The sequence below is a fragment of the Caenorhabditis elegans genome, chromosome IV (assembly GCF_000002985.6).
Source record: "Caenorhabditis elegans chromosome IV".
Classification (NCBI taxonomy): Eukaryota; Metazoa; Nematoda; class Chromadorea; order Rhabditida; family Rhabditidae; genus Caenorhabditis; species Caenorhabditis elegans.
The window spans coordinates 1,297,022-1,309,891 of record NC_003282.8 but is presented as its reverse complement, the minus strand read 5'-3'; the positions used below and the strand labels follow the sequence as shown (position 1 = coordinate 1,309,891).

The 12,870-nt window shown below is 34.2% G+C and overlaps 1 protein-coding gene across 5 annotated transcripts; it reads left to right on the top strand.

Annotated features, from left to right (window-relative positions):
- Positions 1 to 241: 241 nt before the first annotated feature.
- Positions 242 to 12,670, top strand: ddx-46 (the record flags this gene model as incomplete). 5 transcript variants are annotated; one of them, NM_001038322.5, is made up of 11 exons in its annotated part: positions 242 to 503; positions 1,430 to 1,983; positions 3,528 to 3,938; positions 5,306 to 5,506; positions 6,362 to 6,481; positions 6,553 to 6,828; positions 7,798 to 7,957; positions 9,119 to 9,336; positions 10,538 to 10,907; positions 12,008 to 12,306; positions 12,445 to 12,670. In NM_001038322.5, the coding sequence occupies 11 exons, from the start codon at positions 248 to 250 to the stop codon at positions 12,490 to 12,492; spliced, it is 2,913 nt and encodes a 970-aa protein (NP_001033411.1). The 5 variants fall into 5 exon arrangements, with proteins under 5 accessions (NP_001033411.1, NP_001294486.1, NP_001294485.1 ...); NM_001307557.3 differs by lacking the exon at positions 3,528 to 3,938 and having other exon boundaries at positions 248 to 503; positions 12,445 to 12,492; NM_001307556.3 differs by lacking the exons at positions 10,538 to 10,907; positions 12,008 to 12,306 and having other exon boundaries at positions 248 to 503; positions 12,445 to 12,610.
- Between the last annotated feature and the right edge of the window lie 200 nt (positions 12,671 to 12,870).

The window sequence follows — 12,870 nt, the reverse complement described above, 5'->3', positions numbered from 1 at the left end:
TTAAGTGAAAAAGTGAAGATTGAAGTCAAATTACTTACATAAAACGATAAATCGGCCAGAAAATAGGCAGAAAATCAGATTTTCTGGATTTTAAAACACTTTTTGAAATTAAAAATGATTAAAATTGTTCTTTTATAAAAATCCGAAGGTTTTAACGAATTTCCAGTGATTTTTCATTGTTTTCGCACACTTTAATCGTATTTTTCCCAATTTTAATCCAAAAATCCCCAATTTTTTCCAGTTTTCGATGGGTCGCGGCGAGCACAAAGAGCACAAACGAAAGCGTTCCCGTTCAAAGGAACGAAAAAGAAGCCGGAGCCGCTCGCCACGTGGCAGTCGTGAGCACCGGGAACATCGAGACAGAGATCGGGATCGGGAGAGACGCAGAGAACGAGACACTGATCGGGAGAAGACGAGAGATCGTGAAAAGCAGAGAGATGCAGAGAAAAAGAAGGAAAAAGAGAGTAAAACGGCGATTTTTGAAATGGAAGAGTCACGGAATGGTAAGGAATTGCAAAAAAAATTGGCAAAAAAAATCGATAAAAAGCCAAAAAAAGCAAATTTTTGCCTGGAAAAATCCCAATTTTCGAATTTTTGAGTTAAAACTGGGAAATTTGAACGAAATTCAGCCTAAAAATAGGATTTTAAGGTAAAAAAAAAAAACTTTTTAAACTGAAAATCGCAAAAATTAGCCGATTTTCATGCCAAAAGCATCAAAATTCAGCTATTTTTGCCGTTTTTATTTTTGCTATTTTCATGCAATTTCTAATTTTTCCGGAGAAAAAAAGCGAAATTCGGACAATTTTTGGATAGAAAAATTGAATTTTTGATTCAATTTTCGCCTTATACCGTTGAAATTCAAATTTGTCAACAGAAAGAGCCGAAAATTGTTCAAATTTAAAGGTTTTTGGTTGAAAAATTGAAGTTTAGGCGATTTTTCACCAAGAAAAGTGCGAAATTTTCGAATTTTTCATGCAAAATCCATAGAATTCTCAATTTTTTGCGAAAAAAAAACTCTAATTTTCACCCAGAAAAATGCATTTTTAAGCGATTTTTCCAATTTTCCACTGATTTGTATGGTTTTTGCAAAAAATAATGTGAATTTTATGAACTTTTCATGCAAAATCCATAGAGTTCTTACCTTTTTCCCAAGAAAACATAAAAATTTAAGCGATTTTTTTTCAATTTCCACCTAAAAAACTGAATTTCTAGACGATTTTCACCCAGAAAAGTGTGAATTTTATGTTTTTTTCGCAAGAAATAGGCCAATTTTCAACTTTTTGTTACGAAAAAACCTAACATTTTAGTGAGTTTTCTCAAATTTCACCCAAAAAATTGAATTTCCAGCCGGCTTTTACCCATAAAAGTGTGAAAAAGCCCAAATTCTCAATTTTTTGCAAAAAAACCCCTTAATTTTATCAATTTGCAGACACCGAAGAAGTTATGAAAATGAAAGAAGCCGAATTACTACAGGGAGTCGAGCGTAGGCGTCGTAATGTGGAGAAGTGGAGAGCCCAAAAGAAGAAGGAAGAGCTTGATCTACAATCTGAGCAATCTGATGAAAAATCTGAGAAAAAGCCCTGGAATCTGGAGGATGAGGATGATGAAGACGAATTTGATATCAAAAATGAGGGAATTTCAGAGGAAAACCCGGTGAAAATGGAAGAAAAAGTCGAAAAAATGGATACAGACGACGAAGAGGACCCTCTGGACGCTTTTATGAAAGAAATTGCCACTAAAAACGCCAAAAAAACCGGAAACTCCACGCAAAAAGCGTCTGGAATTGTGACAATTGTGCAGGAGGAGAAGCCGGAGCCCGAAAAGGGACAAGTGCTGGAAAATGAGGATAATATGGATATGGTTATTGATGATTTTGATATTGAGACGGCTGCAGCATCATTATGTCATAAAGGACGAATGTTGGCACAAACTGACCATTCTAAGGTCTATTATCGGAAATTCAAGAAGAATTTCTATATTGAGGTGCGGCGGGAGAAGTTGAAAATCGGGAATTTTTATATTAAAATTCGGAAAAAATCAAGAAAAATTGAAAAAAAATTATTTAAAAACCTTCCATTTTGTGGGAAATCTGGAAAGTGGACATTTTATACGAAATTGCCAAAAAATCCGATAAACCGGGTTTTTTTGAGTCCCTTAGAGGCTCTACCAATTTCTTGGTTATTTCCAATATTATCTGTGTAAAAAATATATTTCTAGCCTAAAAATCTTCAAAAATCGGAAAAATTTGATTTTCTAAGAGAAAAGTATTAAAAATACATGAAAATTCTGGAATTTTTCAGATTTGTCTATAAAATTTTGAATATTTTCGGTTGAAAACGCCAAAAATCCTGAAAATTTTCTGAAAAAACACGTTTTTCAGCTCATTTTTTCCGAAAAAATTGCCAAAACTGCAAGCAAAATAGAAAAAAAAAATACCGATTTCCAGTATGATTAGGTGTAAATTTCATGAAAATGTGACTTGTGTGTTTCTCTATCCGAATTGATGGTTTGAATAGTGGTATTCTCGGCTGAAATATGCAATAAATACCGTATTCCAACCAACAATTCGGTGCAATAGAGCACATTTGTCACCGGGGATGCGGAAGCTATGCCCAAATTTTCATTTAGCGCGGAAATTTGGCTGTTTTCGGGTGTAAAGTAGAAAATTTGGAAATTTCGACATTAAAATTTATTATAAAATTTGAAAAAAAAACCCATAAAAACCCTTTTTTCTGACAATTTTCTGTTTTTTTTAAATCCCAGTTTCCGAGGAAAGCTATAAATTTGGGTACGGTAACTCGGAATTTATGATGTTTTTTTTTAAAGCTGTAAAAACTGAAAAATTCTGCTCAATTTCCAATTTTTTGTTGAAAACCTAGTGGTTTCTTGGATTGTTCTAATTTTTTAAATCAAAATCCTGCTGAAAATTAGAATTTTTAGCTTTTCCGCTTGATTTTCGGAATTTTTTGTGGCTTTTTTCAGGAAAAAAATTCGTTTTTTACGGAAAAAACGGCAAATTCTTGAATTTTTCGATGTTTTTCCCATGAAAATCGAAATTTGTATTTTTTGTTTTTTTTTTTAGTAGGAAATTCGAATAGTTTTTTTTCGTGGCGAGACCCAACTTTTTCAGACTTTGCGCAAAGTAGGTCAAAATTGAACGGCAACTGAACTGAATTTCCCTATATATTGTCTGTGACTTGTGTGTTTCTCTATCCGAATTGATGGTTTGAATAGTGGTATTCTCGGCTGAAATATGCAATAAATACCGTATTCCAACCAACAATTTGTGCAATAGAGCACATTTGTCACCGGAGATGCGGAAGCTATGCCCAAATTTTCCATTTTTCGGTGAAAAACTTGAATTTACAACGAAAATTTGTAGTTTTAACTTTTAGAAAAAGAAAAAAGTTGAATTTTCAGAAAATGATTCAATTTTCTCGAAAAAAGCTTGAAATTGGACCTAAAAGTTCCCCGTTTTTCAGCCAATTTTCGCTAAAATTTCCAAATAATTTATCTTTTTTTTTCAGACCGAGGAGATCCGACGAATGACAAAAGCCGAAGTAAAAGCCTACCGAGAGGAGCTTGACAGTATAACAGTAAAAGGAATCGATTGCCCGAAACCAATTAAAACATGGGCTCAATGTGGAGTTAATCTGAAAATGATGAATGTGCTCAAGAAATTCGAATACTCAAAACCAACATCAATCCAAGCACAGGCTATTCCATCAATTATGAGTGGACGAGATGTAATTGGAATTGCAAAAACTGGAAGTGGAAAAACGTTGGCTTTTCTTCTACCAATGTTCAGACATATTTTGGATCAACCGGAACTTGAAGAGGGCGACGGGCCTATTGCAGTGATTTTGGCTCCGACTAGAGAGTTGGCTATGCAAACTTATAAGGAAGCTAATAAGTTCGCAAAACCACTGGGTTTGAAGGTACTGAAAATTGAAAATTCTAGGAAAAAGTAGGAAAAACCCTTAAAGAATCGGCTAAAAATCTAGATTTTTCATTATAAAGTGACTAAAAAAACCCAAAAACCCCCGCAAATTTTGGATTTCAGTTCAAAAATTGAGTTTTTTCGCTAAAAATCTCTGAAATTCATGTTTTCAGTGAGAAATCGTGGATTTCTAGATTTTCAGGGAATTTTCACGCTTTTTTTTTGTAAAAAAAAATTGCTAGTAATCCGGGAAATTTAATTTTTCGTTAAAAAAATAGTTAAAATTTGTAGGTTTTTTCCAGCGAAAAGTGTGAAAATTAGGCTGAAAATCTCAAAATATAGAGATAATTAAATTTTCTAAAAAAATCTGGTTTTTCAGATTTTCAGATCGTAAAATTTCAATTTTAATTGAAAAATTGGCGATTTTTCGTTTAAAACATCTAAAACAGAGAAATTTGCCTGAAAAACCCCGCAAATTTTGGATGATTTTCAGTGCGAAAACAGTTTTTTTTTTTTCGCTAAAAACCTCCGAAATTCATGTTTTCAGCGAAAAATCGCGGATTTTTAGATTTTAGTGGCAAATTCTGATTTCCTAACGAAAAATGTCTAAAATCCAATTTTTCGAGTGAGAAATTTTTTTTTTCCGAAAAAAAATTTCCAAACCCGAAAACTTCATTTTTTCGCTAAACATCGCTTTAAAAAATCCAGATTTTCGAGCGAAAAGTGTGAAAATTAGGCTGAAAATCTCAATATATTGTGGGAAAATTCGATTTTCTCAAAAATCTGGTTTTTTCTGATTTTCAGATCGTAGAGAAATTTGCCTGAAAAAAAAATCTTTTTAGCCTAAAATTCTTTAAAAATTGGAAAAATTTGATTTTCTAAGAGAAAAGTATTAAAAATACATGAAAATTCTGGAATTTTTCAGATTATTCTATAAAATTTTGAATATTTTCGGTTGAAAATGCCGCCAAAAATCCTGAAATTTTTCTGAAAAAACACGTTTTTCAGCTCATTTTTTCCGAAAAAATTGCCAAAACTGCAAGCAAAATAGAAAAAAAAATACCGATTTCCAGTATGATTAGGTGTAAATTTCATGAAAATGTGACTTGTGTGTTTCTCTATCCGAATTGATGGTTTGAATAGTGGTATTCTCGGCTGAAATATGCAATAAATACCGTATTCCAACCAACAATTTGTGCAATAGAGCACATTTGTCACTGGAGATGCGGAAGCTATGCCCAATTTTTCAATTTTTCGCTGGAAAACTTGAATTTAGGACGAAAACACGTCATTTTGACTCAAAATTTTCACAGTTTCAGTGCCAGAAATTCCGAATTTCTTAATAATTTCATCATTTTTTTTCAGGTAGCGTGCACCTACGGAGGAGTTGGAATTTCCGAGCAAATTGCAGATTTGAAGCGTGGAGCCGAGATCGTCGTGTGCACACCGGGACGAATGATTGACGTACTGGCGGCGAATAGTGGAAAAGTCACAAATTTACGAAGAGTGACGTATTTGGTGTTGGATGAAGCCGATCGAATGTTTGATAAGGGCTTTGAGCCGCAGGTAGGCCAGAAAATTAGGAAAAGTTCAATATTTAGATTTTTGCCCAAAACTTGCCAAATTTATGTTTTTGAAGGTGGAGTACGGCCTGTGGGTTTTTTAATACCTAAATGACCTAATGAAAACAGTCCCAATATATGTACCACCGAATATAATTGTAAAAAAAAATGTTTAATGATTTTTTCGAAAAATAAAAAAAGTCGAATTATTATCGAATTCGCGCGCAAATGGCTAACGTCATTTTTGCGTTTTCGGCTAAACTCATGGCTTTTTCTTAAATTTTTCTCATTTGCACCCAGATTCAAAAATAATCAACTCATTTGTTTAACTTTTGCAAAATAGAAAAAAGTGTGGAAAAATTAGCTACTTTTCAAATTTGCAAGCAGTTCCAGTTTTTCTGTCACCTAAAACGTCCAATGAAGTACTTTTTCGAAAATTTTTGATCGCCATAACTTTTCTTCGAGAAATTTTCAAAGTGTCTCACTACGAAATTTGGTAGTTTTAGGTGATTTTGGGTCGAAAAAGCTCAGACTCTATTTCCCGAAGTTTTACCGTTGTTCGCTAAATTTTTAACGGATTTTTTTAAAGACCAAAGCGCAACAAAAGCGATAAATTTAACCAAAATTGGCGGTTTTTTCTTGTTTTTTTTTCGGTTTAGCGTTTTTTATATCTTTATTTACGCATCAGAGCTATCACAAAAAATCGAATTTATCCAAAAAAAAATGTAAAAAATTTAATTTTATCTCACAACTTTTATTTTTGAAAAAAAAAATTTTGTCCGAAAAAAACACAGAAAAACCACAGCAGTGTAAACTTGAAAGCACACAGAATTCGCTGAAATAGATCAATTTTTTGCAGATCATGAAAGTGGTGAACAATATCCGTCCCGACAAGCAGACTGTACTCTTCTCTGCCACGTTTCCCCGACACATGGAGGCTCTGGCACGAAAAGTTCTGGATAAACCTGTTGAGATTTTGGTAAGTCACTGTTTTCGCCTTAAAATGCCGTTTCAAACGATTTTTAATCTAATTTTTCCCTAATTTTTCAGGTCGGTGGAAAATCTGTCGTATGTAGTGACATCACTCAGAATGCAGTAATTTGTGCAGAGCATCAGAAGTTTTTGAAATTGCTGGAACTGTTGGGAATGTACTACGAGGAGGGAAGCTCGATTGTATTTGTAGATAAACAGGAAAAAGCTGATGATATTGTAGATCAACTCATGAGAACTGGATATAATTCAGTTGCTCCATTACATGGAGGAATTGATCAACATGATCGAGATTCATCGATTGCTGACTTTAAAACTGGTGTTATTAAGGTTTTGGTGAGTAGTTTTCTTAAAGCTCATTTTTGCAGATAGCTCAGTCGGTAGTGGTGGCCGCTAGCAGTCTGGAGGTCACGAGTTCAAGTCCGGCCTCACCCCTAGGTTCACCCAGTCTCTATTGGGAAGTAGAGCAATCCACGACTGAATTATCGGCCACAGTCCCCCCGGCTAGGACGTGGCTTAAATTATAGACCAGTGGAAGCGCCACCAGGCAATGTACCTGAATCCCTGATCCGCAGTGCAGATCACTTGAAGAACGGATCGTCCTTTAATCCTTTTTAATCGTGGAAAAATTGGTGGAAAAACATGTGAAAATCGGATTTTTTGGAGTGTTTTGCACTTGAAAAATCGAAAAATCGATGAAAACGCGCGATTTTTGGCTTAAAAAGTGATGGAAATGTTGATTTTGAGCAAATTCGCACATGAAATGTTTGATTTTAACTCAAAAATTGCTGAAAATTCGTAATTTTCTAGATTTTTTTTTGAAAAAAAGTGTTTTTTTTTAATCTTTAAAAAATAAAATTTTTTTAAATTGAAATTTTCGTTTAAAAATAAAGGTTATTTTAGTAATTTTCAGCTTAAAGCCCGAAAATTTGAACTAAATTTTTCAAAAATTCAAAATTAGCTTGAAAAAATCCAATTCTCAGCATTGTTTTGCTAAAAATTAGCACAAAATTACTTTTTTTTTTTAATTTTTCAAATTTTGGCGAAAATTTTCAATTTTAGGTGAACAGTTAAAGGTTTTAAAGGTTTTTGAGACGACAAAATTAGCTTTAAAAATTCGAATTTTTTAAATTTCTTTCGAGATTCGATTAAAAAAACGAAATTTTTGTCGTTTTTTCCGCAAAATCTGAACTAAATCGAAATTTGGCCGAAAATTTTGAGTTTTTGGTTAATTTTTGAACAAAATCAACCAAAAATTCGTCAAAAAAATTCGATTTTTTTTCTATATTTTTGAATTTTTTGCAGGTAGCAACATCAGTTGCAGCTCGAGGTCTTGACGTGAAAAATCTGATTCTCGTTGTCAATTACGACTGTCCAAATCACTATGAAGACTATGTACATCGAGTTGGAAGAACTGGACGGGCGGGACGAAAGGGTTATGCATACACTTTTGTACTTCCTGAACGTAAGGGAAAAAATCATCAGGAGAAATCAGATTTTCAGAACAAAATTCCGGTTTCTTAAGCGGAAATCGTGAAAAATTCAGGTTTTTTGGCTCTGAAACTTTTGAAATCGCTCTGAATTTGAAACGAGTTGCAAAAATTTTCATTTCTCCTCAAAATCGTTCAAAAATTGTTCACATTTGATATATCGAGGATTACTCTAGGCCCAAAAATACGCAAACACCGAATTTCGCGCGATTTCTGAATTTTGAGCTGAAAATTTGGGTTCCTAAGACTAAGAAAATGGCGAGGAATTCGATTTTAATGCTCAAAATTTCAATACAATTTTTTTGAACATTTGAAACAGGGGTGTGCGGCAAATTTGCCGATTTGCCGAAAATTGCCGACTTGCCGAGCTCGGCAAATTTGCCGATTTGCCGAATTCGGCAAATTTAAAAAAACCAGCAATTGCCGATTTGCCGTGCTCGGCAATTTTCAGAAAAGTAGATTTGCCGAATTTGCCGAGCTCGGCAAATTTCGAAATTTGCCGCACACGTCAAAAATTTGACAGTACAATTTTGACTAAAACTATTGATTTTTTAGCCAAAAATTTAGTAAAATGACACAAAATTGAGCTATTTTGATGCTTAAACAGAAATACTACGCGGAACTTATTCAGAAACCAGATGTGTGTTAAGAATTCAGTAGTTTTGGTGCTCCAAAAAACATAAAAATATCAAATTTTTCCAAGTTTGTTAAGCACGGCAAATTTGCCGAATTTGCCGAATTTGCCGAGCTCGGCAAATTTTGAAAAACCAGCAATTGCCGATTTGCCGAGCTCGGCAATTTTTTCCACTTGCCGCACACCCCTGTTTTGAAAATTAATTTTTTCTGTTCAAAATGAGTAGTTTTTAATTGAAAATCTACTTGCGAATTTCAAATTTCTGTGACTTGTGTGTTTCTCTATCCGAATTGATGGTTTGAATAGTGGTATTCTCGGCTGAAATATTCAATAAATACCGTATTCCAACCGACAATTTGTGCAATAGAGCACATTTGTCACTGGAGATGCGGAAGCTATGCCCAAATTTTCAATTTTACGATTGAAAACATGAAAATTCTTGCGAAAACCTTGTCTTTTTAGCCAAAAAAAAACCCAAAAATTCGTATTTTTTATATTTCAGACCAAGAAAAGATGGCCGGAGAGATTTGCCGGGCTTTTGAGACAGCTGGATGTAAGCCGCCGGCTGATTTGAAGGCAATGTTCGAACGGTTCAAAAGTGAGATGGCTGCAGAGGGAAAAGAAGTTAAATTGGGTGGAAAAGGTTTCGAAGGATCCGGTTATAAGTATGATGAGGGTGAAGCTGAAGCTGATGCCAATAAGAAGAGGATGACCAGATTGGTAAGGATTTTCAGAGAATTGACGGAAATTTTGTGAATTTTCTCAAAATCCCGGTATAGTTGTTGGAAATGCCCGCACTTTTTTTGGAAATTTTGCCGCATTTCCGAGATAATTTTTGCAGAAATCGAGAAATTTCAGCTATTTTTCTGGAAAATTAAATCAATACCGACAAATTGCCGACAATTTTTTTTAGGCAAATCGGCAAATTTCCGGAATTGAAAGAGTCCGGCAAATCGGCAATTTGTCAGAAAATAAACATTTTAGTCAAGTCGGCAATTTTCCCAAAAAATTTCCGGCAAATCAGCAGATCGGCAAATTGCCTGAACTGACAATTTCCGGCAAATGGGCAATTTGCTAGATAATAAAAATTTCCGGCAAATCGGCAATTTGTCAGAAAATAAAAATTTTAGTCAAATCGGCAATTTGCCGAAAAAAGCATTCCGGCAAATGGGCAATTTGTCAGAAAATAAAAATTTCCGGCAAACCGGCAATTTGTCAGAAAATAAAAATTTCCGGCAAATCGGCAATTTGCCAGGAAATAAATATTTCCGGCAAACCGGCAATTTGTCAGAAAATAAAAATTTCCGACAAATCGGTAATTTTTCCAAAAAAATTCCGGCAAATCAGCAAACCGGCAATTTGCCAGAAAAAGGAAAATTAATGAACAACTGGTAAACTCAGATTGTTTATTAGAAATTATGAAAACTAGGAAAAAAACTTTCCGGAAAATGCATTTTTTTTAACCGAAAGTACAGATTTTCCCAAAAATTTTGAAAAAAACTATGAAATTTCAAATTTTGAACAAGGTACTTCATTTTCAATAATTTGTGTAAAACAATCATTCACTTTATTTTTTGTTAAAAACTTTAAATTTTCTTGGATTCTGTTAGTTTTTCTCAAAATCTTGATGTTTTTCTGACATTTTCTTGTTTTTTCCAATCCAGTTGCCGAGAAATGCTAAAAATTTTGGTACGGCAACTCGGTAACTGAACTAAATTTCCCTGTATATTGTCTGTGACTTGTGTGTTTCTCTATCCGAATTGATGGTTTGAATAGTGGTATTCTCGGCTGAAATATGCAATAAATACCGTATTCCAACCAACAATTCGGTGCAATAGAGCACATTTGTCACCGGGGATGCGGAAGCTATGCCCAAATTTTCATTTTTAGGCTAAAAACTTAATTTTTTTCAAATTTCCAGGTTCACGGAATGGAAGCCGGCGGAGACGATGACGATGACCTTGAGGAGCAACTGAGCAGTATGATCAAGACGAAACGACGTGTAGTCCATGGAAAACCGCAATCCGAGAAGCCCAGCAGCTCATCAGGAAACGCGAAAAACGACAGAGAAGCCGGAAAACGTGCAGATCAGGCGAAGCTGAAGGCCGAGGAGTTGAGTACTCGGCTTAAAGGAGCATCACAAGTTGTTCAACCTGTGGAGAAGACGGCTGCTCAGTTGACTGCAGAGGCAGTGCTCCGTGGAGCAGAAGTTGCTCCGGCTCAAATGAGTGCTGCGATGCTTGCAAAGGAGAAAGCGAATCGGCTCAACGAGAAGCTCAATTATTTGGGAGGTGGGGGGATTTTTTTTTGTTGAGAAAACTTTTGAGAAAAATGGAAAATTTGCGAAATTCGGGGCCAAGCCAACAAAATGGTGGTGTCGGAATTTTTGTTTTCAAGTTTTTGCGTAAAATTTGCGAAATTCGATATAAATTTTTTTGTATGGTAAATTGATTTTCAGAAAAAAATTTATAAAATTTCCTTCTTTTTTATGAAAAAACCCGCAGAAATTCAGACCTAAAACTTGCGAATTCCTCGAAATTGTGCAGAAAATGTGAAAACTATGAAAACTGGAGCATTTTCCATCAAAATTTAACAAAAATCATATTTTTTGACTCTAAAACCGTCGAAATCGTTTTCTAAATTTCCAGAATTTCTGAAAATTTTGAAACTAGAAAAATTGTTCAAAAATTGCTCACATTTGAACGAAAATCGGAAGATTTCACGCCCTTTTTTCTTAGATTTCGCGGTTTCTAGCTGAATTTTAAAAAATATCGAGGGTTACTGTAGCCTCAAAAATACGCAAACACCGAATTTCACCATATTTCTGAATTTTGAGCTGAAATTTTGGGTTTAGACTAAGAAAATGGCGAGGAATTCGAATTTAATGCTCAAAATTCCAATAAATTTTTTGAACATTTGAAAATTAATTTTTTCTGTGCAAAATGAGTAGTTTTTTGATTGAAAATCTACTTGCGAATTTCAAATTTCTGTGACTTGTGTGTTTCTCTATCCGAATTGATGGTTTGAATAGTGGTATTCTCGGCTGAAATATGCAATAAATACCGTATTCCAACCAACAATTCGGTGCAATAGAGCACATTTGTCACTGGAGATGCGGAAGCTATGCCCAAATTTTCAATTTTTGGGTTAAAAATGCTGAAAAATCGGATTTAGCACTGCAATTCCGGCCAAAATCAATTCTCGTTGAAAAAAAATTGAAAACTCGCATTTTTGCTGAAAATTCGAGATTTTTTCAATTTTTTACCCTAAAAATTGCTATTTCCGCTGAAATTTGGCTGAAAATCAGGATTTTTTGGGGGGAAAAATCCGAATTAGAGAAATTTTAGGCTGAAAATTCTAAAAATCTCTAATTTTTTTCCATTTTTTTCAGGAGAAGCAGCTCCAACTCAACAGCAAGAAGAAGCGTGGGAATATTTCGAAGAGGAATGGGATATCAATGATTTCCCGCAACAAGTTCGTTACAAAATTTGCTCCCGAGAGTCAGTGGGCCACGTGGCAGAGCTCGCCGAAGTCGGAATTTCAGTCCGTGGAGTTCACGTACCGCCCGGAAAAGAGCCCAAAAACGGAGAGCGCCGACTTCATTTGTTGCTCGAAGCGAGAAGTGAACGAAATTTGAAGGCGGCAAAAGAGGAGATCATACGAATTATGAAGGAGGCTTTCAGGCAATTGGTAAGGACTGCTCAAAATTCAAAAAATAGATGATGCAATTCTAGAATTTTCAGCGATAATGTTTTTTTTTGGAAGATTGAAATTTTTAACTGAAAAATATTTTCGAATTTATCTAATTTTTTCATATTTTTTTTTCAGACCGCTCAACTTCAACGCGGAGGAACTCAGGCGAGATACAAGGTGTAAAGAATTGAGGAAATCCACGTGGAATCTACTATCTATGTGCATTAATTTATTTTTTGATTTTTTTGTTTTCTCAATTTAACGTTTTTTAACAAGATTGTTCTCATGAAAATTTCAGAACTTCAGAAAAATTTTCATTTTTTTTTGTACTTTTTGTTGAAAAAAAGCGATAGATTTGATGTTTTTTCAATTTTTTCCTAATATTTTAAAAATAGGTTCTATCATCATCGTAAAAGCCGAAAAACTCAATTTTTTGAATTTTATCCAAAAATATTATCTTTTTGTACAAAATTTCCAGAAATTCGACTAAAAACTCAGAAAAAAAATTTAATGTTAAATTTTGAACTTTGATTATAACTATAGATAGTTTTCCTTCCAAAA